Source organism: Dromaius novaehollandiae, chromosome 2, assembly GCF_036370855.1.
Source record: "Dromaius novaehollandiae isolate bDroNov1 chromosome 2, bDroNov1.hap1, whole genome shotgun sequence".
NCBI classification, from domain to species: Eukaryota; Metazoa; Chordata; class Aves; order Casuariiformes; family Dromaiidae; genus Dromaius; species Dromaius novaehollandiae.
The window spans coordinates 146,507,864-146,532,602 of NC_088099.1; the positions used below are offsets into that span (position 1 = coordinate 146,507,864).

The 24,739-nt window shown below is 39.2% G+C and overlaps 1 protein-coding gene across 6 annotated transcripts in view; it reads right to left on the minus strand.

Moving 5' to 3' along the window:
* DPY19L4 (dpy-19 like 4) overlaps nucleotides 1–24,690 on the minus strand; it is a 35,316-nt gene extending 10,626 nt beyond the window's left edge. The window contains exons 1-17 of one of the 6 annotated variants that reach the window (XR_010388029.1): nucleotides 24,291–24,690; nucleotides 20,637–20,744; nucleotides 19,555–19,679; nucleotides 18,799–18,889; nucleotides 16,919–17,040; nucleotides 15,902–16,047; nucleotides 13,934–14,057; nucleotides 13,222–13,356; nucleotides 11,858–11,989; nucleotides 11,670–11,768; nucleotides 10,310–10,383; nucleotides 8,321–8,479; nucleotides 6,367–6,486; nucleotides 5,087–5,207; nucleotides 3,551–3,607; nucleotides 1,008–1,090; nucleotides 558–660 (exon numbers count right to left, since the gene is read on the minus strand). Coding sequence is in view for 5 of the 6 variants with exons in the window: in XM_064507727.1 (XP_064363797.1) it covers nucleotides 1,008–1,090; nucleotides 3,551–3,607; nucleotides 5,087–5,207; nucleotides 6,367–6,486; nucleotides 8,321–8,479; nucleotides 10,310–10,383; nucleotides 11,670–11,768; nucleotides 11,858–11,989; nucleotides 13,222–13,356; nucleotides 13,934–14,057; nucleotides 15,902–16,047; nucleotides 16,919–17,040; nucleotides 18,799–18,889; nucleotides 19,555–19,679; nucleotides 20,637–20,744; nucleotides 24,291–24,429 (1,835 nt within the window). In the remaining variant the exon portion in view is untranslated. Of the gene's footprint in view, nucleotides 1–557; nucleotides 661–1,007; nucleotides 1,091–3,550; nucleotides 3,608–5,086; nucleotides 5,208–6,366; nucleotides 6,487–8,320; nucleotides 8,480–10,309; nucleotides 10,384–11,669; nucleotides 11,769–11,857; nucleotides 11,990–13,221; nucleotides 13,357–13,933; nucleotides 14,058–15,901; nucleotides 16,048–16,918; nucleotides 17,041–18,798; nucleotides 18,890–19,554; nucleotides 19,680–20,636; nucleotides 20,745–21,598; nucleotides 21,619–23,166; nucleotides 23,716–24,290 lie in introns of those variants that run through there. The other 5 variants (XM_064507727.1, XM_026099763.2, XM_064507728.1 and 2 more) reach the window with 5 other exon arrangements.
* Nucleotides 24,691–24,739: the final 49 nt, after the last annotated feature.

A 24,739-nucleotide genomic window follows, 5' to 3' on the forward strand; every position in this document is an offset into this window, starting at 1 on the left:
AGCTGAGTGAAACGCAATACAATTCACCATGATTAATTATGTACTTGAACTGTAATATATGCAGACTAATGTAAAAGCCATTAGGTACTTGGCATTATTCCACTTGCTGCCTTGAAGAGCTACAGCAGTGACAAATAACATACACCACTATTAACAGAAAGAAGAAATTGGCTGGAACACTGTAATTACCAACCTTTTCTTTTCTGAAGATGAACAGGTTGACATTAAAGACTCCATAAATACAGAAAATAATATTAAAAAAATGCAGTTAAAGGCAAGTAAGGTATTTGAACACAGGGGATCAAATCTTCATAAAAGTGTAGTCCCTAGTGAAGTAGATCAAAGTTAGATGGACTGAAGCCAGAACAGAGTTCTGAAATTTTTGGTTAGGAGAAATAAATATATATATATGAAAATAACCTGACTACGTGCTCAGTGTTTGCTATGCCCTGCATAGTCAGTCAGGTAAGAACATTTGCAGCCTCCTGGTCAAAGGGGAAGTTTGAATCATACATGCTATACTTTGTGTTTCTTGACTAAAGTCTCTAAAAACTTACATTTAGATGGTCCATTCTGCACGATACTGGCAGTCCAGCCCATGAATAGAAAAACTTCAGTGTTTCTATCCCCTGCAGCATTATGACCAAAGTATCCTCTAATCTAGTGAAAAGTTAGCATGTGAAGAACTAAGTATTATGACATTCACCTTTGTTTTCAAGTATTACGATATTCAACTTCATTTGGAAATTAGGTCTGGTAATGACATTAAATATGACTTGCTTGCATATTTCAGGATCTTCTTCTCTTGTAATCAATGATAAATTCCTGTTATATTCCATGGGAGTGCTGCCAAACTTTTTAAAATACACATTTCTCATCTCCCCCTAAATCATATAATATCTTAACAAACGGAAATTCAGATTAATAGAGGTAGCTCCACAAAATGCTGAGACAAAAAGTACCCTGACTTAAAGAAGTAACACAGAAATGTAGCACTTCATACTTACTTTATCCATGTCATGAGTTCTACTGTATCAGGATCATAGAATTCTTGTAGTTCTGAAAGCTCTGTCATTATCCTAGGGAAAAACTGAAAGACACACATATCTGATTACTTACAGTTGAAAATCCATGGGATATCTCATAATGTGAAGGCCTTAAATAATACAACAGAAATGTACAAAGATTCATTTGATTGTTCTCTCCTAAGCAGCAGTTTTGTTTGAATATTTTGTGAAACATTTTTCTTCACTTATCTGACAGCAGGTCTTGAGTGGTTACCTGCAGACCTGCCCAGTCAATAAATGTTAAAAACAAGTTCTCATCTCTAATCTTACAGTCAAAAACTCACATGGCAACAACATTCACCAACTTTAACCGGCATTAAATGCATCAAAAACATAGTTCAGGTGATCACTGCAAATGCATATAAATGAGGGCACTGAATGAAGCAGCTGACAGATCTTCTCTCATGGAATGGATGGCTAGTTCCAAAATCAGATTATTGATGCTCCAATTGGTCATGGGATCACACTAAAATAAATGAGTATGAAATTAACTCGGCGCCCCTTGGACTGTTGTGACTTGGTGGAAAGGTGTTGTAGAAATGGAAAAAGAGAGAAAAAAATTGCTAGAAGAGTATTAGGTGGGTAACCTGCCCTGGGCTTCCCTCTGACTTTTACTTCAGTCACTACCAGTGTAGGAAAGCACACCACATTGTACAAAGTAGGACATCTGAGTTTACACTCTTGAAAAAGATTTTGGGAAAAAAGGGGATTCTGAGAACCCAGACAAAATGCCAACTCCTAGAGAGCAGCCCAGATTGCAAGGCTGCACTATGGCCTCTCTACCTGTCAGGTTTGGGAGGTGAAGAAACAACAGGCCCTTTACTAACATAGGAGATTCTGTCATACCTAGAGTCATTTTGACTGTTCATCTGCAGAAGGCATAGCTAGGAGCTGGCCATCCTAGAGGTGCTGGAGTGTGTATACGCTCTTGTAAACACTACGTGAAAAGCTACTGGTTGCCAGCTGTGAAAAGGATCAAGTTTACAGGTTAACACCATGCCATACTAAAGGGATAGCTTACTTTAGAACAGCCATAGTGTACAGACAGCTGGAAATGGGAGCCTGCTTTTAACTGACAAGTTTCCACCCCCAGGGACAATTCAGCTGTCAAATGACTGCTGTTTGCAACCAAGCACATTAAGGTAGCCCAAGAGCTGATGCCATACGTTCATATGCAGGGCTAAAAGCTGTAGCAATTCAGGAGCTGTTATATATGGACCTGATCTGTCCCAGGAACAGAAAACGGGCAGAAAGAGGAATCGCTACTGCCACCCTAAGGAAAACCAGCTTCAGTTATGAATGAGAGCCCTTAGCAAACCTAGTTAGATCAAGGTCTATGCCAGACTGAGTCAAAAGGCAGCACAGCAGAGAGATGCTGAGCTATATGGCTTTATAGCCACAAATTAACACCCTCAATGCACATGCATTATCCCATTACTATTAATGATAGTTTCCAAGCTCGGGGTGAGTTATGAGCCCAGAAAGCAGACCGTTCACCATAACTTGAAAGCAAAAACTGCATTTGCAACGAATGGAGCCCTCTGGAGTCAAAACCCTCTCATTGCATTTGTTAGAAAAAACAATTCCCTCGTGAACCAAACTAGTTTTCTCTATTGCAATAGATCTCATAACTCTTTTGAGCAACTGTAGCTTTTTTTTTTTTCAGGAGAACATCTATTGCTCTGTCAGAAATGTGTAAAGAGTCAGATTATATTGTAATCAAAATTTCTATTATAAGACAGATGTTACAAAATCTGTTAAAATATTGTTAGTAAAGACTGACTTTGACATTGGAATGCTTTTCAAAAATTTAAACTTCTTTAAATTCTAAAAAAAATTAACTATTTTGAGATTATATCAGTGTAGTGTAGATTTACAGGTTTTCCATATTTAAACTTGCAGCAGTTTAAAAAAAAAATCCAAGTAATGTATCTTTTTTTCTCCAGTCTGTCTGTGACTTGCAGTAAAGAACTAATTATTTATTTTGAGCAAGGAAACATCTGTAGCTTTTCTTCTCTGCATTGTAGTATTCAAATAGCTCTACACAGTGCTCTGCATGCAGAATTTAATTCCATTATAATTTGATGGAAGCTTTCCAAGCAGATTATTTGCCTATGTGCCTCCCATAATCTTACTTTCATCTAACCTCACTCTCTCTCGCTGAAAATAAGATTGGGACAGCCTACTTTTTAGCACTCCAGGTTTTATTTTGCAGTATTTTCTCTGTTAAGTCACTTTACATATCCAAAGCATAAATAGAGACATTGCCATCTTCAGCCAGCAAACATTTCTTAATAAGTAATTATTTATAAACAAATTAAATTGTCCAATACCTCATACTGATAAGTTTCATTAGTTTTGTTTAAAAAAGATTTTGTAAGAGCATACAAGCTTTTATTTCACTTTAGCATTATATTTGTTCACCTTTATGATTCATTTTGTGCCTACAGACAAAACATAACCCAAAAAGGTATTTTTCTTACCTCTTTCCACAAGCTGAATCCGATTATTGTGGGAACTGCCATACTTAGAATGAGAGCCTAGAAAATACATGTTAGAAGAAATGGATTATGGATTGTTTCTCCATTCCACAACTTGGAGTGTCTGTTGATACTATTCATGCAGGAGGCTACATTTATATCTGAGACCTTAGAGCGACAGTAGGTAAAAATTTGCAGTTCTCTGCCAGGCTAAACTCTCTGCAAACAAAAAGTTGCCTAATTTAGCATGGTAGAACTTATTTGACCCGTGATAACTTTACCATCAGTATTAGGCATGTTTAATTACTGCTCAGATAACAATAACTCAGTGTGCACATGAAGTAAGGAGCAGAAGAAAAGTGAACACCTGTCGTACAAATGCAAAGAGATGATCTGAGGAAGGGAAAAAAAACCCACAAGCGTTTCAAACCTCTGATCTAACTGATGCTTTCACTCAGATTAATAACACAGATATGCAAAAAAACAGAATCCCATTCTTTAGCATACCATCATTCTAGCTGGTATTATTTCCCCTTTGCAAAAAAGAGAAAATGGCCCATATGCTACAGGAAGCATTTGGTAAGGAGTGCACACAAGACACTCACTTGATAATAAACTATGAAGCAAGATACTGTATAAAAAAGCAGGTCTATACAGCAGAAAGCATGCCATGTATAAAGGAATATGTTTAGTACCTACAGAGCATACTGTTACTTCTTGATATGAAGAACTCTGTCAATGTTTATGACATAACAGTACTTAGCTTTTTTACAGCAAATGATATATATGACTCACCATTTAAGTATTAAATATTTATTCCTATAAACATCTTGAAAATAAGGTAAATAACACCCTATCCTCATTTTATTTATTAATAAAACAAATGCAGAAAGCTGCCAGGATTTGCCCAAAGCTACTTAGCACATTAGGAATAAAGCTAGGGTTAGAAGCAAGGGAGTTGTACACTACAGCACGTGTTTGACTTCAGTCACGGAGCATCCCTGAAACAGCCACACAAGAGTAAATCTTATACGAATAATTCCAACTACCATTTCTTATGAAGCTGTTTTGCTCTCAGCAATCAAAACCACCTATCTACCTCATTTTTTGTGTCATTTCCTAGTGAAACAAGGCTTATGCCCATGCTTCCCTGAATGCCAGTACCCTTTCTTCTGCACTTGTGCTAAAAAACATTTGATCTTCTTGGCCAATCTCAACTGAATATGAGAGGGCTTGAGGTCTCAAAGATATGTTCGTAGAAAATAGGCAGATCAGTAAAAGCAGGAGAGAGACAGACAGTTCTGCTCCTCACAGAGGAAAAGGCTGTAGTGTGAACACAACTTTATCACCAAATACCAGAGAAGACATGGAAGAGCGATATTACGAATGAAAGAGAGAAAAACAGGCTACACGAGATCCACCGCTCACAGAACTACTTGTTCTTCTACCAGGTGTTTCTCTAGGTCTTTAGTAACTGTTGTTTAAAAAGCAATGTGCTTCCTAGCTGCAATTCCCCAGACACTGGCAACAGCAACTCACCAGTAATATCGGGTGTACAGCTTTCAATCGAAGCCACTTGAAGAGTGTCATCCAAAGTTCTGGAGAGCATACACCAAATGCAGCAAGCATGCAAACATAAGGAGTCCACAAATATTTCATTCTGAAAAACATTGCAAGATCTTAGTTGAGACTCTGCACATGTCACTGTACTTAAGCTACTTATAAAAACATTCAGATTTCTTTTCACATGTCAAATAAAGTCTGGCTATACAAAGCAATCCGTGACCATACTTCATGGGACTGGAGAGAAAACCAAGGAAATCTCCAGCAGAAGAGCAGGCCACCTGATTACCCACTGCAGGAGGTAGGAACAAGATCCCAGGTCAAAGATAACATCATCTTTCACAGAGTTTAGGGAAGGAGGAAAAACAACCAACCAACCAAAAAACTAACAGACTAGTAAAGTCACTTGGGCTGTTGAAGTTTTCCAGACAAGGAAGGATAAAAAGCAACTATTCAGTAAAGCTGTATAGACACTCACTGTATTATAAGGGAGCTCCTGAAGAAAGGAAAGGGAAGTATTTAATAAACAATTTACTATTGACTGCTATTGTCTGCCTCTTGAGCATAGACCAGTCTAGTTAGACAACTACCTGGTCATTGCCAGTCAATATGACAGTCTGCTCACCATAAGAACTGTGAATATTCAGATATTAGGACGATGAGTCTGCTGCCTCCAGGTTGACTTAGCTGAGAGATGAGATTAGAACAGTAATATTTTTCAAACATTAGCTCCTATGGCTTTAAGGACTAACATACACAATACCTTTCAAAACTGCTTTGTTCCTGCTTTAACACGTCAAGAAAAAGTATACTTCATGCTAGCTTAGATACACACAGGGAGATGGATAAGAAATCTTTTCCATTTCAATATTACAGAACATATACTACTCACCAAAAAGACTACATAAGATTTCACTAGAACACTACAATATTCAGAGAATGACAGTGAAACTCTGAACTTAGATATCATAAGGAAAGTGATTAAAATTTGCTCCAATTAATTTCTCAGATTTGGGCTCCATAAATACTTTGAACACGCTTTAGAGAAATGTAACACAATTCACCATATTCCTCTGTACAATTTATATAGTCAAAATTCTCTTGCTACATCCCCTACTAACTAATACCATTGTATTTCAAATATATTTCTGAAAAGACTTTTGAATTGTAGTCACATTTCAAAGGAGTGAATAGTGTATCATGTCCAGTTAGGAATTCTGTTGCTTTCAAAAGAGATACATCAAAATTAGACTTACCCTTCCAAACACATCACTAGAGAACCAAGTAAAATTGTGTGAATTACATGATAAACTATTTCTGGCCTCTCTCCAATTCGACCATCCTCAAGTTTAACTGTCTCTTTCAGTGGTTCACCACTGCAGTTGGAGAAAATGAGACATCACTTAATTCAGACATTATCTCAGGCAAAGGTGCCAATAAAAATATTTTTATGACTACTAAGTCAGCAGTACACTGAGATCATTCTGTGTCATATCATACAACATTGTTGCACTGCTTATTTGTTTTCTGTACTTCATCAATGATCTATTGGTACCTGCCATCCATTCTTTTAGACTGTAAGCTCTCTGGAGCAATGGCTGTGAATTAATACAATGGGAATGCTACTTGTGATCGTAACTCCTATTTTAAGGTACTTCAACAACAAGGGATAGTAATTCAAGAGCACGCATACTCCGAAAACATTTAGATGAAGCATGCTGCAGTTAAATTAAACTATTCTAAGTTTCTTCACAGTTTTAACTTGGTGGAGAACTATGAAATCCACATGACTATGTATACTGTCTTATGCCAGCGTAAGATACAACATTTTTTAGTCAGATTACAATAAATTCAAGGGTTTTTATATATATATACATATATATACATATATATATATATACACACACACATATATATACACACACACACACTCACACACACATATACACATACACACACACACACAAATATATATATGTATATACACGTGTTATGCTTTTATTTTTTTATATATATATTTACATATATACAAAAATAAGCACAACAGAAATCTTACAATGAATGTTTTCCTACAGATGACATAGCAAGACATGGGATAGAAGACATTTTATTCTACCATTAAATGAATTCAAACTACACTTTTGTAATAACCTTCCTCACAACGAATTGGAAAAATATTTGATATTATTAGCTGCTTCAAAATTAGAAATTTCTTTTGGAGGATAGGAAGGTTTATTTTAAGCTTTTCTTAAAAACTTGTTGGATATAGTGAAGTCACTGTTCATAACATAGTAGTAAATGGCTATTTCAACCACCAGCAAAAATCCAGAAGCTAGCTTCATTATTTTGAATATACTTTCAGACATCCAACCTGACACAATTTTTCATTTATAACAGCATAATCTTTATCTATCAAAAGTCTGTCCTTGAAAAAAAATCCATTGATTTTCACTGCAGACAAGTGAGAAATTTGCCCTAATTTCTAAGAAGTTGTATCATTCATCACATTCTACCAGTAAGAGGTAATTTCACAGACATTAAAGTTTCCAAGATAAGTTATGCTAAGATCTACACAGTCCTGCCATTCTGAGTCTGCAAACAAACAGCTACACTATCCCTCCTCTCAAGAGAACCATCAACCACTCTGAAACTAAAAATAATTGAGGCAGTTTTACTAATCAGCTCCATTCAGGGCAGCAAAGGCTGACGAACCTTATCACAGTAAACAAGGGATAACAAAAAAAAGACAGGGAAGCAGTAGAAATCTGAAATCCTCTCAACTCCACCCCACTCATTCTTAGCAACAGGTAAACTGGAAAAAAAAACAAAACAGGGAAACAAATCCTCTTGCAATAATCAGGTGACTTTGCTGTTGGAAGGGAAAAACAGACAAAATATCTCTTTTTCCCTTGTAATGCGAAGGGACATAAACATATAGAAAAACCATTAGCTGGAGCTCTGCAGGCACTGCACGTTTGGAAGACAACCATACCAATTCTCTGTCCAGACAGGAGGGATGCTCAAAAGGCTCCTCACTAAAGGATTTTCTGTAGAAGCCTCAGCTGGACCTTTCCATTTCCTAGGACACCCTAACAGCTCAAAGGCACAATAAACTTTGGAGGCCTCAGCTAGGAATTACATGTCTATTCACTTCATTCAGGATCCTCTTATTTTTAACTACTTATTTCTCAGTATAAATAAACTACTTACCAAATTCTCCTAAAAATGACCTGAGTTACAGAAAAAAGGCAGATAATTAATACTAAAATATAGAAAGGCAACAGTGATGACTGAGTTAGCCGCAAAAAAAAGTCTTGGGAGGGTGCCTGAAGAGATTCTTGACAAAGGAGCCAATTCATTGTAAAATTCCTAGTAAGGCAAAAACAACCCATTAAAAAATAGTAATAGTACCACATAGATTAGGGAAAAAAAAAAAAAAGACAGCACACAATCAATCACAGTTTAACCTGTTCATATCATAACACATTTTTCAAGACTCATCTTTGAAAACTGTTTTGAAACAATTTGAAATGGCTTTGCAAGTGCTTAAAGTAACTGTCAAAAGCTTATCTTCCAAAAAAGAATCTGTGATCTGAAGAGATCAAACTGCAACTCTTCTATATCACAAAAACCTAACCTCCTGTATAATTCCATTAGGGGACCACAAAGCACTTTGTTGTCACAGTGGATTAAGACTTCAGGGATATAAACGCAAGAAGGTATGCTCGTCCCCATTTCAAAGGGGGAGACGGAGAAGGGAAAGTGTTCATCTGACATCACACATAAGCCTAAGGCATTGCCAAGAAAGGAATCCTTAATACTGAAATTCTAATTGTGGAGCTGAACCCACTCAATCATTCTTCTTTCTCAATTAATGAGCAGAGAGATTATGCAGTCTGCCAAGAAGCACTATCGATCTGTATTCTCCACTGGAATTCGTGCAGCATGTGATGCAGTGAACACATTCTTGTTTTTATTTTGCTTTTCTTTCCTCCTCCTTTTCTTTTTCAACCCTTCCCCACGCCCCCCGCCCCGAATGAAGACTAGAGAACTGAACCCCTTTCAATTAGACAGAACTAGTTTAAGGACGAACAGCCGGGCATGTCCAAACTAGCCTTAAAGACAGATCTTGAAGTTCTTGTGCTGCAAACCATAATTCCAACACACAGTTACACAATTCTCCAGAGGCAGTTGCACTCAGTTTGTCTCAATCACTGGCTTCATTGCAGAGTTCCACAGCCTGGAAAGTAACATGTAGCAAGTCTCAGGGGGAAAAAACATCCCATAGTACCTGGTAGTTGAACAAATCAAAATCTTGACCAGAAGCGGTCCTTTCTGATCTTGCAAAACTTTTAAGAATGTGCACGTATTAAACAGCGCATCTTGGTCCACCTTGTTACATTTGGTCTTCTAGAAATTCTCGACAGTTTCAGTTATGTTTGATGTCATTTTCCACTCCCTTCCCTGAAAGGCTGTGAAGTAGTTTTGTAAGAGAAAGATGCAGTTTACAGAACGTAATACCAGTTCCCGCACAGAACTGCAAACGTTGGCTTGGGTCCAGGAGGTGTCTCAGTCCTTATCAATACTGTGTTTGAAGTTCTGTAGAAAAACTGTAGCCATGGTATCTTCTTGTAGACCAAGTTTCACTCTCTTACAGATGCAAAAGCTTTCTCTTAGAATCTTAACAATTTCCTCCGACTTTTAAGTTGTCCCTTGTCCTAATTTCTTCCAAAATGTATAGGGTTTTGGAAGGAGTTATTTTTAGAAGACAACTAAAAAACCTCTCTTTTGACATACTACTGATAGTTCATGACTCTGTTCAGAGCTCTTTCTTTTCCAAAGTGTAAGAAGTTAGCACCACTATCTTTCACTTCTTATCTTTGCTTTCAAGTATTATTAGAAACATTAGATAGGATACAGAAGGTCTTTGCACTTCGACATTAAAAGAAAACAAAACCTGAGATGCTTTTATGCCAAGGCAGAAGAAACACTGAGGTGCCTCAGAACCTGCTCCCCCAAATCCTAAGAGTAAATGATGCCTCTGTATATGCATAATTTCTAAGTTTAAAGCCAGAGGACAAATAAAAAGTTACCCTAACTCATCTTTAATATTCTCATAAGCTACTGAAATTCTGCTCTTCTCAGAATAGTTTCAGAAGTTCAGATACTTTAAAAGGTGTAAAAAGTTTAAAAACTTACTTAGTTGTGTTTAGGCCAAGTTTAACTTCAAGGAACTTCAGCAAGTGCTCATTTTCTTTATGAGGAACAAACATCTGAAAATTAATTTAGCAGAGAAAAATCTTCTCAAGTGCTGAAAACAGCTTTCATGTAGTCACTTCATTCAGATTACAAAATGGCAGAGAATAATCACCTATTCAAGATTCATTTAAAACTAGTGAATTGGATCAGACTGGTAATTAAGGTACCAATGCAGTATTATAAAACTTCCCTTAAATAAATCTATCTTCATGGTTTCCTAGAAAATATCACATCTTTCATTTCATTGATATACCCCAACCAGCGGGCAAGTGGAAAGCTGTCAAGCAGCTGCCAAAAGACTACCGAGCGGTGTGAGAAGGATCATGAAAAATGGACATAGACTTACCCTCAAGCAAGCCAAAGAACATTGCGTTTGGCTCCACTAAACAATAGGACTGCAGCCTAGCGAAAGTTATGAGCATTTGAGATCTTCACATAATTAATTCTTTAAGCAGTCAAAAGTTCTATGTACTGTCTACATAATTTAGCTCATATACTTTTCAAGGTTAGGTTTTATTTTCCTGGAGATACAGCACGGTTAGCCAATCTGAATGGCACAAGAAAAGAATCAGACCTGAGCATTCTCATAAACTTCTTAGGGTTCACTAGGTTCTTTATTTTTAAGTCAACACTGTTAATTAACACAATCAGAGAGAGTTTGAGACATGGAAGAAAAGCACAGTAAACTATGTAAAAGGTTAGGGCCAAAAAGAGGGAGTTGCTAATCGAAATGCAAGACCAGGCTAAAATCTCATTGTGTAATCTCAGTTCCTAGCGACTCCCACACTAAGTGAAGGTTTCTGTTCCCATGTCCTAGTTGGAATTTAATTGAAAATTAACATCTACCCTGGGACAACTCATCCCTCTTCCTGGCTACTAGCTCCTTTCCATGCACAAGAATATTGTTTTAATGTTCAGCCCAATTTGTAGAGGCCATCCAAGCTGTAACAAAAACTGCATTTATGAAATAGCTAAAGTGTGATTTACAGAGTATTTCTATATCATGCTTTAATCTCAACCCAAAACACTTTTTTTTTTTAGAATTTCAGAGGAAAAAAAAACCAAAACCCCAACAAAAAAGCAGCTGCTTGAGTTGTTAGAGATAAAGATTTTTATAAATATATAGACACAAAATGACTCAACCTTTAATCCTCCAATTTTCTATGAATTAAGCTATAAAATATGAACTGTCAGAACAATAAGATAAGTAACACTTGTAAAGATTTTTCCAACATTAACTGTAAGCTAACATTTAGAATATGACTTAATTAATATCACTCTTTCTACTGAGGAATCTTACCTTTAGTAAGAAGTTTAGTGTCACTGTTATTGTAAGTACCAAGTAAACATACATTATTTTCAGCAATCTTGACATAAATGTGCCTTTTTTCATATTCATCTGCAAAAATATTTTTTAAATTCCACATTATTTGGAGTTCAGTTTAAACAATAAAAACTGCACTCAGAGTTAGAGGAAAGCCTAGTTACCTGAAGGCATTTAGAGAGCATCAAAGCTGCTACAAGACTTAGTAATGGTGACACTAGTAAGGCTGAATTTTCAAACTGCAAGAGGTATCCCAAGAAGAGAGAAAACAAGTAGATTTTGTATACTTCATGCACCTGTTGAAGAAATAAAATAACATTACAGAGTACACGAATTGCTTTCTAGAATAGTAGACAATTCCTTCCATTCGCCTGCTAAAAAGCCCAGCTAAATTTCTATCTTCCAAATCATGAATGCCTCAGGGCACTGTTTAGCTCTGAAAAGTACTTCACATCAAAATGACCTTGGTCAGCCTGTGTAGCTACTGCACAACTACTTCACAGGAAACTTGTGAACATGCCAAAAGAAGCTGTATTTTACGCAGTCTCTCCATTCTGTAGTGCCTTACTGAGATGCAGTGCTGCATGAAGCAGTGACCACAGTGCAACACTATGAATGCACACAGTTTCTGTGAAATAGCTGACTACTGTAAACAGGCACTTTACCTGGCCCCACAACAACTTGTCCATTTAACCTATCTCAAGGATACATGCACTTCTACTGAAACTCACTGTTATTTACTCATTGATAAGCAGATCTTAGAAATCCTGACACTTGATTCTTTGGACTTTCATTGAAACACACATCTCCCTCCTTACATTTTAAAGGGCCTCTTTTGGACTTAAACAGCTCAAATCTTTCCCACTAGTGAGGGACAGAAGGAAAGCCAATGAAACAAAAGGTCACCAATCACTATTGCATGCAATCCGAAACCAAAGTTTCATATAATAAAACTAGAAGGCACAGATGTACCAAGGAGCATGTATATCTTATTACTACAACATTCCTAAGAACTATTTTGCAGAATAAACTCAAACATTTCTTTGTATTGAAATATCAATTCACTGACAGCATCTGGCTACCCTATTTGTTGACTAAATCAGTATAGGGTGAACTACCCAAGGTGAAAATGAGCCACTTAATAGTGCAAAGCCAACGGAGCAGCTTTTGGGCCACCTCCACTCTGCTGTGAATAGGGAGTAAAGGGAAAGGAGAGGCAGTTAGGGCAAAGGATGCATGGCTGAAAATTATTCATCACTCTCTCAGCTCCTGAAGAATATTTTCAAGCCTTAGGGTTTTGCTTAGTTTCAGACCCTTGTTAGGGAAGCAGTCCCAAAGTAAGTTTAAAGGGATTTTACTCTCCTGATGGACACGACGTGCACTTCAGTGGGCCCATATTCCAAGACATTCAAGCCATTGCTTAATCTATGCTCTCTGCAAGGTCCTCAGACGTATGCACGGCAGGCAACACTGAGGCTTTATTTACTTCTCCAATTATCAGAAAGTTCTAATATCAGAGTTCTAATACCTTCTCTGTCTGTGCCAGGGCAAAGCTGTCTAGCAGAAAAAGAGAAACCGCCTGGATAAACAGGAGATAATGACTGTACTCCCACATCATCATGAAGGTATATGTTGAAGCGCTTACCAAAAGGTAACAAAACTTCTAGAGAAAAAAAGAACAAGAAAGCATTACTTTCATCACTATGTGACTCTATCACTAAATAACACACAGGTCATTAAAACAGAAATTGTGGAAATTCGTTATGTTAGGAAATAATTTAAATACTGAATTCAGACTTATTTAACAATTTCTCAGAGGAAAGAAAGTCATTACTGAAACATTCAAAAACATTTAAAGCCAACGAGAAGAAACATCTTTGATAGACAGACAGGGAGAGGAGGCTACCACCACCTTCTCCAGGCAACAGGGAAAGCAACAAATTTTTCTATATGTTGAGAAAAATTCTGTATCAGTTTATCTTAAAAATACACCACACAGCTCATTACCACACCATCCTCTCTAAACCCTCATGGGGGCATAAAAGGGCAGGGCCCGAGTCCCTTAGCACTACAGGAAAAAACTGCACATGCCTAGGAAAAATCCAAGTGGCTGATTTGAAAAGAACAAACAAAACATCTAGTGTTTTCTGCCTGCTAGGACAAAAAAGTGACAAAGTAGTAACTACTTTAGAGCACAGTTCTACCAGGTACTCTTTATTACATAATTAATTTTGTTTTACCTCAGCAGAACAATTTAGGTTTTTTTTTAAATAGCCTGTGAGAGCTGCCACTTGACATGCAAAATACGGCAAAGCCCAATTTTCCCTTGATGGTATGGAGTAATCAATTCTTGTTGTATCTGTCCTAGAACAAAGTACAGACAAACAAAATTATTAAAAGATTTATGGGATAAAAATATAATGGAAAGCCTAAACATCACTTCTAGTCAGTAATATGGCTTTGTAATCAAACTATTCCTATATTGGGTTTAAAGCAACACTGACAGTTTTGCTGCTGATATAGGTCACAAATTTAATAACATCAGCATGAAAGGTCCCAATCTTTACTCACTTAGTCAGCAGGTCTCTGCCTAAGTGGCATTTGTAGGACTGAACCCAAAAGCACCTGCTTCCAGCCCTTCCTGCCCTGCAATATTGTGCAAGACAGCAGCATCACAGCCTGCTCCTTCTGCCAACCTGCGCTACGGCAAGAGAGGCTCCTTTGGCTGTGAGCAGTGCTAAACGGTCTTATATCCATAGGCAGAGGATCACTGCCATAACAGCAGGATTTCACATTAGAATAAAAACCAGTTCACAGCTGAGGGAAAAAAAATTCAGTTCTCTTACAATGTTTTAAAAAAGTGGTTTAGACAGTCAAGCACAACATATTTAGATTACAAAGTAACGCTCCCCCATAGCACCAGCAGATTTTCTGTCTAGAGGGGAAATTCTCCCTAGCAAAATAAAAGATTAAAGATGTATGGGGAGCATGGGACAGAAGAGCAACAGGATCTTCTCATGAAATGACTTGACAGTATCCGCACAACATGAGCTGCAGGAGAAAGTTTTCAAAAGTGCTAAAGTGACTTGGAAACACAAGTCACACTTTCAAATGTGATCAAAGGCACCAGTTTCAGAGGTACATAGTCTTCTTTGTGTCTACAAAGCTTTTAAAAAGGAGCCTCGAGCTCCTTTATCATTTAGATATTTGAAAGTGTCACCTTTCATTTTTACTTCTGAAGCTTCTTACAAAAGCATATTTGGAGCTTTTTTAACTACTGCACCTTTCAATTTGTAACAGTGTTTCATCTTCTTTGTTGTTAAAAAAATACAGATTTATTCAACTTTTCTTCCTACTTTCCATTGTTCACACCAGCCTGATGAACAGTATTTTTAGCTACTAATCACAGATTCACTCATGATGACTTCACACTCCTAAAAGATGCTTCCCAACAGCTCAACTTTAAAGATACCACTAACACTTTGCTCTTCCATAACTCTTTTCCTTCAAGGGCATCGACATTTTTTACAATTAGAAAGTGCTCTCGAATTCACAGAAATTTCCAAAGCCATTTGGTTACAAACAAGAACCAGAACACAAGTTCTTATTGCCTAAATGATGCTTCCTATTGTTGTGGTGATTCATAAAGCAAAGAGACATTTTCATGCATGTGAAATGTTAAAAAATAAAAAAAAAATCTCAGAATCATCTAGGAAAATTTAACTTTGCATAGAAAGCACTTAAACAAAGCACATTCGAAAAAAATCAAAGAGTTTTTACAAGAAAAATGCACTTGGTCATTTCCTTCTAAGCAAAAGAACAACCATCACAATATTTACAGCTGGCCTCAGACAACAATTCTATTTTACATCATCTTCCAAAATCTGTTTTCATTCTTCAGCAGAACAAAACCAAAACCTTCTGATGAATGTTTTTGTAAAATGGAATTGTATCAAAATACTCATGTAACTCACAAGTGTATATAAGCTCAGTTTAAGTGACAGCATGGCTGGTTTGGACCTCAGGAGGCCTTTCCATTAATAAAAGCATCATCAGAATCAATACATCTCTGGGAAATGTTTTGTACTCAGCACAAGAGCTTGCTTTCACAATGAGAATACAAGGTTTAACAGAAAGCATTCCACCCCACTCTAATATTTTTAAATATCCTATTGATAAGCCAGATTACATAAAGATGTTTTTCTTACCTGTTAATAATGAACCATGCTACAGTCAGCATTCCTGCCAGCCAAGTCCCACTCATAACCCAACTGGTTACAAACAATGCAGTCACATAAATTCCCTGCAGTCCAAAAACTATACCAATGTAGAAATACACTGGTTCAATAACTTCCTGAAATTACAAATAAAAACGAAGAGACATAGCGGCAACTGAGCTGAAGCTAGAAATGATTACTATTTACTATTTGCATACTGCTAACAGTGTGCTAGGTGCTTTACAAACAGGTAAGAGATGGCACCTATTCTAGAAAAGTATCAAACGCTTTTATTTTGGGCTCAGGGAGAACAAAGCACTGTGAACTAATAGCACACTTCAAGACTCAGCCTGCTAGTGCCATGATTCTTGTGTTTGCTTTAGCATGAACATTATATGTGTCAGATTTAGTAAATCCATATTGCAGTGAGGTATAAAGTTCACAGGACTAGTGAAAAAAATTATGTAGAGCAGGAACTTGGAGAGGCAAAGATGTGGTAGGAAAGGGTTCCAAACACAGAGAAACATAAAAATAAGAGAGATAAATGAGAGAACATAAAACAGGAAACAACTATGCAGCATAAGCAGAACAAAGCCCAAAGGTAGCAGAAAGAGACAAAAGGTTCACCTACAAAAAGTGTTTTTCCCTTCTACCTGTACTGATATAGGTACAGACAGGTATCACTATACCAGCTGTACTCTGAAGGAGGTAACTTATCTATTTTTAACAGGTAGCACAGACACTTTCCACATTTCTAAGCAATTTAATAGAAGTAAAGAACTAACAGACAGAAAAGTCTAGTGCATATAAGCCCCAAAATCCTATGCCAGAGACTGATCAGAACTGAGGAGAAACAGGACCCAGTGTTAGGCTTAGCTCACAATTCATTCACAATTCATTCAACAAGTTACATGTATTTATTGTATAGAGCACAGAATGTGACACACACACACACACACACACACACAATAATAACATATGCACAAAAAGCAGGAGAAATACACATACTTCACTACCAGATGCTTGATACAATACACTGGCAATCAACTCTGGATATAAAGTCATTTGCTGGACTGCATTTATGGTCTTCAGTGATACTGTCTTATTGTTGTGTGTCAATTCATAAACACCTATAGACAAAAAAAATATTATTCTTGAAAACACTTACTACTGCTGTTCTTAAAAGGGGTGAAACGGTATTCAAAAGTAGGGGGAAACAGATTTGACTACTAAAGCTACTGACACATAATTTTAAAGCGAAGAATAAATTTCTGCATTAGATGCCACTACACCCTACTGGTTTTGCAACAAAATTATTACCATTTCCTCATAGAGTCTTTAAATGGAGTGCCCAAAAGTAACTGGCTAAACTATAGTTTTTCCAATATCAACACGTTGACACTGTCCTGGAACGACCTACCTACAGAACACCTTCAAGGGATGTTCTTAAGAAGCAAGACAAAGCTCTGATCAGAATAATCATAATTTATTAAAACCGTGTCCACAAAGAGGTCAGTTATGATGGCCTCAACAACCTCTCCAGCCCTGCATTTCTGAGACTTCTAAGAATCATTCACTTGACACAATATGCCTTTGTACAGGACTGAGATTCTACTGATGTTGGCATACTAGTAGGATACCAAATTTGAGAGATACTAGAAGTAAAAGAAAAAAAAATCAACTTGTGATGACTTACGACAGTGGGGGAGGGGGACTAATTAAAACAAATAAAAAAGAACAACACAACAGTGCAACAACCAAACCATATTGCTGTTTCCAGCCCTGAACATATCTTGGTGTGTGACCTGCAGCTGTTTTTCTGCAGGCTGAGCAGGACTCATAAGTGGGCTCAACATAGCCATGATACACCATCCAGACTTGGGTGCCTTCAGAGTACCTAGCAGACACAAATCTACCTGTCTGCAGAGCCAGCTCCAGAATGCCTGAATGAGGTAGTCTATCCATCCACAGCCTGGCTAATCTCCCCACAGATAATAAGGAATTGACTGCACCAAAGACACATGTTGCTGACATATGCTACACATCAGCTGGGAAACTGTTCAACCAATAAAACTGTATCTACAGAGTTTCACTGGCTCAGGATGATGTTTCATGACAGAACTGAACTAATAGAGCAGCTGACTGCTGCCAGACACAGCCATTCACTCCTCCTCTCTCCTGGAGTTCTTGCCTTTTTCTTTGTGGCAGCCCTGATGGTCTTCTGAGCTCACTAAACCAGCATAAAACTGTTCACTTGTCTTACCACTGCTTTACTTTTCTGATGGTTCAGGGACCAGATCCAGCTCACCCAAGGTCAGCATGCACCACAGCCAGAGCAGGGTAACAAGCAGGAGTGCAAAGGGAGACCACTGCCACCCAGCTTGTTCTCCTTCCTGTAGGTTTTGGCTCTCCCTTCAGTCAGCGCTCCTTAACATCAATTCATCATAGCTGGCAGGAGTGGAAACCTCCGGCAGGGACAGGATTGAGCTGATCAACTCTTGACAGAAACTGTTCTATCTTCTGATAGGGGGTGGAAATCAGTAATTCTGGCCCCCACCCCTAAATTAAAGACCAATTATGCTTATGCAGCAAAAGAATCAACAATGCAGCATAGACAAACCCAACAAGGACTTACATATAGGGCAATATCAGAAAAATATTAATCCACAGTCCACACTATTAAAGGCAAATTGTCTGGAATATAGGATAGTTAGAGTCTATTTTTTTAAAAAGGCACTAAAAAGCTAGGTCAGCTTGCAGTTTTTAATTAATCTGACCCATATGTATGAGAGTATAAAACCAACCTCCTTAGTCTGGAGGAGTTTTTAAACCATCTCCAAAAGTGAAACAGGACTTTTCAAGGTTAATAAAACAAACGTTTTTCATACCTCTTTCAAAGGAAGGAGCCTTTAGTAGTTCTTTATAGAATGAATAATAAATGGCGCTGTCACCCTGAAATGTAATTTCTCGTTCAAGTTCCTAGAAAAAAAAATATATATTCACCTCCTGCAATCTCTTCCCAAAGAAGACCATATATTTTCAGATAGGCTGGTTTGGTAATACAGCACATGGTTATGACTCCACTGTACATCTTCAAAGTATTCTACAAAACATTAATCTTCACAGCACCTCTGTCAGGTATATAATGCTCTCTATAACTTGGTGAGCATGCTCTGAATCAGAGCAACCCAAATCCCACATAGTAAGTGCAAGATTCACAGGATTGTTTCATATTTACATGCCTGGATTTCATTCAATTTTACATACTTCACTCAGCATTGCAGTTCTTAAAAACCATACAACCCTGTTGTTTAGCTTATACAATTCTGCTATGCTTAGCTTATACAATCCTGGTATGTTCCAGTGTTCTCTCCAAATTGAAATGTATTTCAACTATAAAGAACAGCATAGAAGAGCACATAAAAATATTACAAGACAAAACTGCCGTCAGCAGCAGAAATGCCTGAAGAAAAACAAAAAAAGGAAATAAAAAAGAGAGACAGAGACACCATATCAAAGAAAGAGGCCTGAGTAGAAAGCCACAGGATTCAGAAAGCAAGCAGTTCAAACCTGACATAGATCAGCTTTGATTTCAAGGACATAGTTCAGCACTTTATTTGAGAATGGTTTCACTTTTTCTTTACCTGCCTGGTGGAAAACCAGAATTTCCGTTCATGATATGTTGAGAGGTACACAGCATACATCATTCCACTAGTGACTGCCGCAAGACAGCCAAAGAAAAGTTTTGCAAAACGTTGAATTAACACATCTGAAAAGGGACAGTGAAAAAGCTAAAATAGTCCAGAGGACTTACGAACAAACACAGTATGACCTGAAGTATGACTAGTTTCTAAACAGCAAGTAAACTTACTGACATCAGAATTATCCCAACAAAATTATCACAGATACACAAAGAATTGGATTATTACTCCTTTTCTACAGTTTTCTCTCTCAGTTCTTACTACTGCTTCACATGACTCTTATAGGTAAAATACCCACACCCTATACTGCGAGTTATTCTCTTTTTTAAACAAGCTTCATTTTCAAAGGAATTCCAAGGCAAAATGTCTTCCAAATAAACAGTGTAAACTCTAGATTCTACCCAAAACACCATAAAAGTCTTAAACACATGAACATCAAACACCACATCAAACACCAGTATCAAGAATTCTATTCTCCTTTCTGTTTTTTCATATGTAAGAGGAAAGAACTAATCTGAATTTTACCAAACTCATTCAATTGGTGTCTATTTCACCTATAGCTCCCTCAGGTTAGTATGTACTTTTAACATCAAAGTTAAGTCTTTGGTAGTTAGGTAAGCAATTGCCTAAAATTACACTTGGTTTTAGTTCTTCTAATTCTCATAAAGCTGTAAGTACTTTGTGTCTATTCTTGCCTCAGTACCGTTACTTCACGCCTTTCAGCTTCTAAATGGAAAGATAATTCCAAGCCCAATTAAAATATTTATTTGTACTCAGACAATAATAAGATTCTTAAACTCTCTCCCCCCGCAACCCGAAACCACCCAGAACTACCATTTTACTCTGCAATAAATAAAATGTCATTATTAAAGAATTCTAAAGCGCATGCCTGTTTTTCTGGAAACATTCAAAAACCTAATTCACAATAAGTCTGTTATAAATTATTGTGTTAGAAATATCTTCCCATAAAATGTAAAAGAATAATGAAAAAAAATCAGAAGTTGGCTAAAAATTCTGTAGCTTACATTTTGGCGATCTTCCCAGCTTTGAATTTTCTTTGTTTCTCTCGTCTGGAGCCATTTTGTCAGATTCTGTGTCGTTTTGCTTCTTTCTCTGTCGCAGGTCTGCTGCCCCTGAAGACATTTTTTGAAGTTATTGCAACACAGTATCTAAAATTGCACTCTGAGAAATCCACACAGCGGCAGGTAACAGGCAGTTACTGCTATTGACTCAGCCACACAGCACATACATTTGATAGAAAGAGCCAATGAAAGTATTTCATATGCCTAACTAAAGTGAACAACCTAACAGTACACAAACCAATTCCAATCTTATTCCTCAGAAAACCGAACAGTTTTCTCTCAAGGCCATATTCTGCAATTCCCCAGAACCCCAACTGTAGGTTTACTGTTTCAGTCGGTGGTCAGCTTATTATACACACGAAGGAAAGTGGTAGATTAGCGGATACAGACGCTGGGAGAAATTGGTGTCAATGCCATTCCACACTCACGCTGGTTTTACACTGCTATGATAAAATAGCGTACTATTCACATTACTGTAACAAAAAAACTGGGCTAATCTCTTACTTTTAAATTGGGTTGCCTGATATTTATATAGTGAGAGCTTTTATAAAGTAAGCTATAACAGATATCACTTTTTTCCCACTTCGACATCTACTGGAATTAAGCAGATAGAAGAACTCTTTGTCTAACGTATAATAAAAAGGCCAGTCAGCTAGGTCATGTAGATCATTTCAGCTCATAAGACTCAGGACTCCTTCAGCTTCTGTTTAGTTTTCTGTAAACAAGGGAAGTTTAAAACCATGCTCCATTTACTTTACGGTCTGAGAGGCAATCAGGCTAATTCACGGACTGCAAGTCTCCATACGAAAAGACTCGTTAAAAAAAAATCTGTTATAATTAAGATATATTAAAGATGCCATCCCACAACATTTAGGTAATTTCAGAAGTGTGATGAAAAGGCTAACCTGTAATTAATGCTCCAGAATTTTTAGCTATCTAGTTTGACCTACTGCCTCACACTGGTTACAGAATTTCAACCACTGATTTGCTGTGGACTTAAAATAGCTTTTCTATAAAGTCATTCAACCATAAACGTGAAGTGTTCATCTTCACATCCCATGATAAAGTTTTCCGGTTGTTAATTACTCTGGTTGTATATTTCTCCAAGTTGAAGTTAGTCTACTTTTATCTTCAGAACGTCTGATTTATAAGATAGAAACAAGAGAGAAATATAAATGAACCATTAAAAAGTGGTGTCTGTCAATATTAGGAAGTATTTATCTGTGTTTTAACAGGCTTTTAAAGCAATATATGAATTACAAGCTAATCAAGCAACTGATCACTGAGCAAATCAAGAACTCAGTTATAACTGGACATCTTTTTTCATAGAATAAACAAAAAATGTCTGCCTTCTTAAACAAGACAAGAATTGGAAAGATATTCAGCAAAAGAATGTTTAGGGCACTCAATATCACATTTATCACTGTCAATCCAAGATAAAATATGCACCAGTATCTCTTCATGCCACACATTTTAAGTTAATCAGTAATAAGAACACGGAGTGCACTGCTATTAAAAACCACTTGAACCACACAAAATAAAGTGAAAAAAATATTTAGATCATCAGAATGGGCAGATATGTGCTTGGGAAGACAGCTGCCTTAATTTGTCATGCTAGAGATGACCAAAGCAATCATAGTGAGACCACCAGAGAAAAAAGGCATTTTTTTCTTTACTCTGGCAGATAAGCTAGCCAAACTATAAGATGCTCATAAACTTTAGCGTTACCAGCAGTCATAGAAAACTCCTAAGGAAAGAAGATTTTAAAATTCTGATTCTGAAACTACATCTCACACAACAAATGATCTTCATCTTGGTTTTGAAGACTGCTCAACAGATTTCCCCCCCAATCAGTAATAAAGAAAGATCTAAGTATGCTATTCCCGTTTCATTTGCAGCTGCTTTAAACAAGAAAAACGCTGTTTCCACTTCTACGAATCCTTTAAATGGGGTGAAAACAAAGTCAAGCAAGGTGACAACTAAAAATAATCTCAAATTTTGAATTGATGACACAGCCTTTGGTTCCTTTCTATCCAGCAAGCAATTTCTTATCTAAGATTACTTTCTAGTTCCCTGTAAATTCCCAGTACTTTTTTCCCCCCAACTTTTGTTTAGAGAACATGTGTTATTTTTGTGCAGCTATTGCAGAAAAGCATTGCTCATTGCTCCAGTGTGCCACTATAATCTATTGCTTATCTACAAACTGAACAGTCTGCAATTCTGGTCCTCTCGTCTTAAGGGTATGGGAGAGCTGGGAAACGTTCAGAGAAGGTTCACGAGGGTGATCAGAGGTGTGCAATGGCTTCCACGCAAGGAACAAGCAAGCAGGCTAGGACACCTCAGTCTGGAAAAAAAAAGATGACCAAGAAAGAATACGACAGAGGTCTACAAGCAAATGAGCAACATGAAGAGGCTGAATAGAGAGTGATTAATTTTCTTTTCGAATACTAGAAGTAGGAGTTATCAAACAAACCTAGTGAGTCAGGTTAGAAGTGGTGTGTGATACACCTTGTTCACGTAGAACTCCTGCTGGAAGGACGTTGTGTGTGCTGCGAGTTTACATACACTCAAGGGAAGAGGGGGACACGTTTGTGGAGGACAAACCCACTGAAGACTACAAAATACACAGAAATCACATCCAGCTAGGAAGTGCTCAAGCTGAAAACAGCTGGAGACTTGTAACGTATTAGAGGACAGCGCTGTATACACTTGTGAAACAAGGGGAAGGTGAGAGAGCAGAACACCCAAACAGTGAAGCGGGAGGACCCCAGGCAGAGCGCACTCAGCAGTGCCCCGGGGCACCCACAGAGCTGGCAGACGAGAGGTGCTCTGCGCACAGCCACTGCTGGAGCAGGGAAGGAAACCGCGGCTGGGATCCCGCCGTCTAGCTGCCTCCTGCTGGTGCTGCTGGGGCCCGCTAGGACCACACGGAGCTGCCAAACATGCATCAGCCTCCTGTGAGCCAGCACAGCCATCCTTATAAATCACCGAGGTGGTAGGAACAATAGTAGTAGCACCAAGGGCATGTACAGCAGAAGCATGTTTTACCCTTTCACACGAGCTACTACTCCGATTTGCATCGGACACAAAACCACCGCGCTGATGATCCGGAAGCCAAACGCCAAAACCACAGAGCCACCGCCAAGTCCGCGCAAGGGGGGAAGCCAGCACGGACCGCCGTCTGCAGCCCCGCTGGATGCGACACGCACAGCTGAGTTACCCTGACAGGACACCCAGCTGCGGCCGAATCTCTGTGCCGAGCTGGAAACCTGCCGGCTCCAGGCTTCAACCCGCCCGGGGGGCTTCACGCCGGGGCCCCGGCAGGAATGAGCGCAAACAGCCCCGGCGCCGAGCTCCCCCGCGCCGAGCCCCCGCCTCCCCCCAGCCCGGGCCCCGAGGGGCCCCGCGGGGCGCGCAGCTCCGCCGCGCGGCCGTTGGGGGGCCGTTGGCGGCCGTTGGGCCCCCGCCCCCTCCCCGCCGAGCCCCGCCCGGCGCCGCCGAGGAGCCCCGCGCGCCGCGGGGCCTGGCCGCGGGCGGCCCTGCCCGCCCCCGCCGGCGGAGGGGGAATCGGGTGACACACGCCCCGCCGCCTCTCACCTCCTTCCATCGCCGGGCTGCGGCCGCCGCCCGCCGCGGGAGCCCCGCGCCGCTCTCTCCAGGGCGACGCCGCCCTGCCCGCGCTCCTGCCGCCGGCGCCCGCCTCTCGTCGGCCCCGCGTGCGGGAGCGCTCTCGCATAACACGGCGAGCGGCGCGGCGCGGCGCGGCGGCCCTCACTTCCTGCCGCCCCGGCGCTTGTTCCCGCTGTTCGGCGCCTTCCCGGCGGGAACGGTGGTGGCGGCGCGAGGGGGCGGCCGGAGCGCACCAGCGGGCGTACCGAGGCAGGGCGCCGTGCTCCCGGCGCTTCCGGCGGGTGCGGGGGGCCGTGACGGTTGGGGCCTGGCGGTGCCCGAACCGCCGCGGCCGGCAACGGGCCGCGCTCTGCGCCGCCCCCGCCCGGCCGCAGCCCGCTCCCAGAGGCAGCAGGGCGCTACGGAGCCGGGGTTGG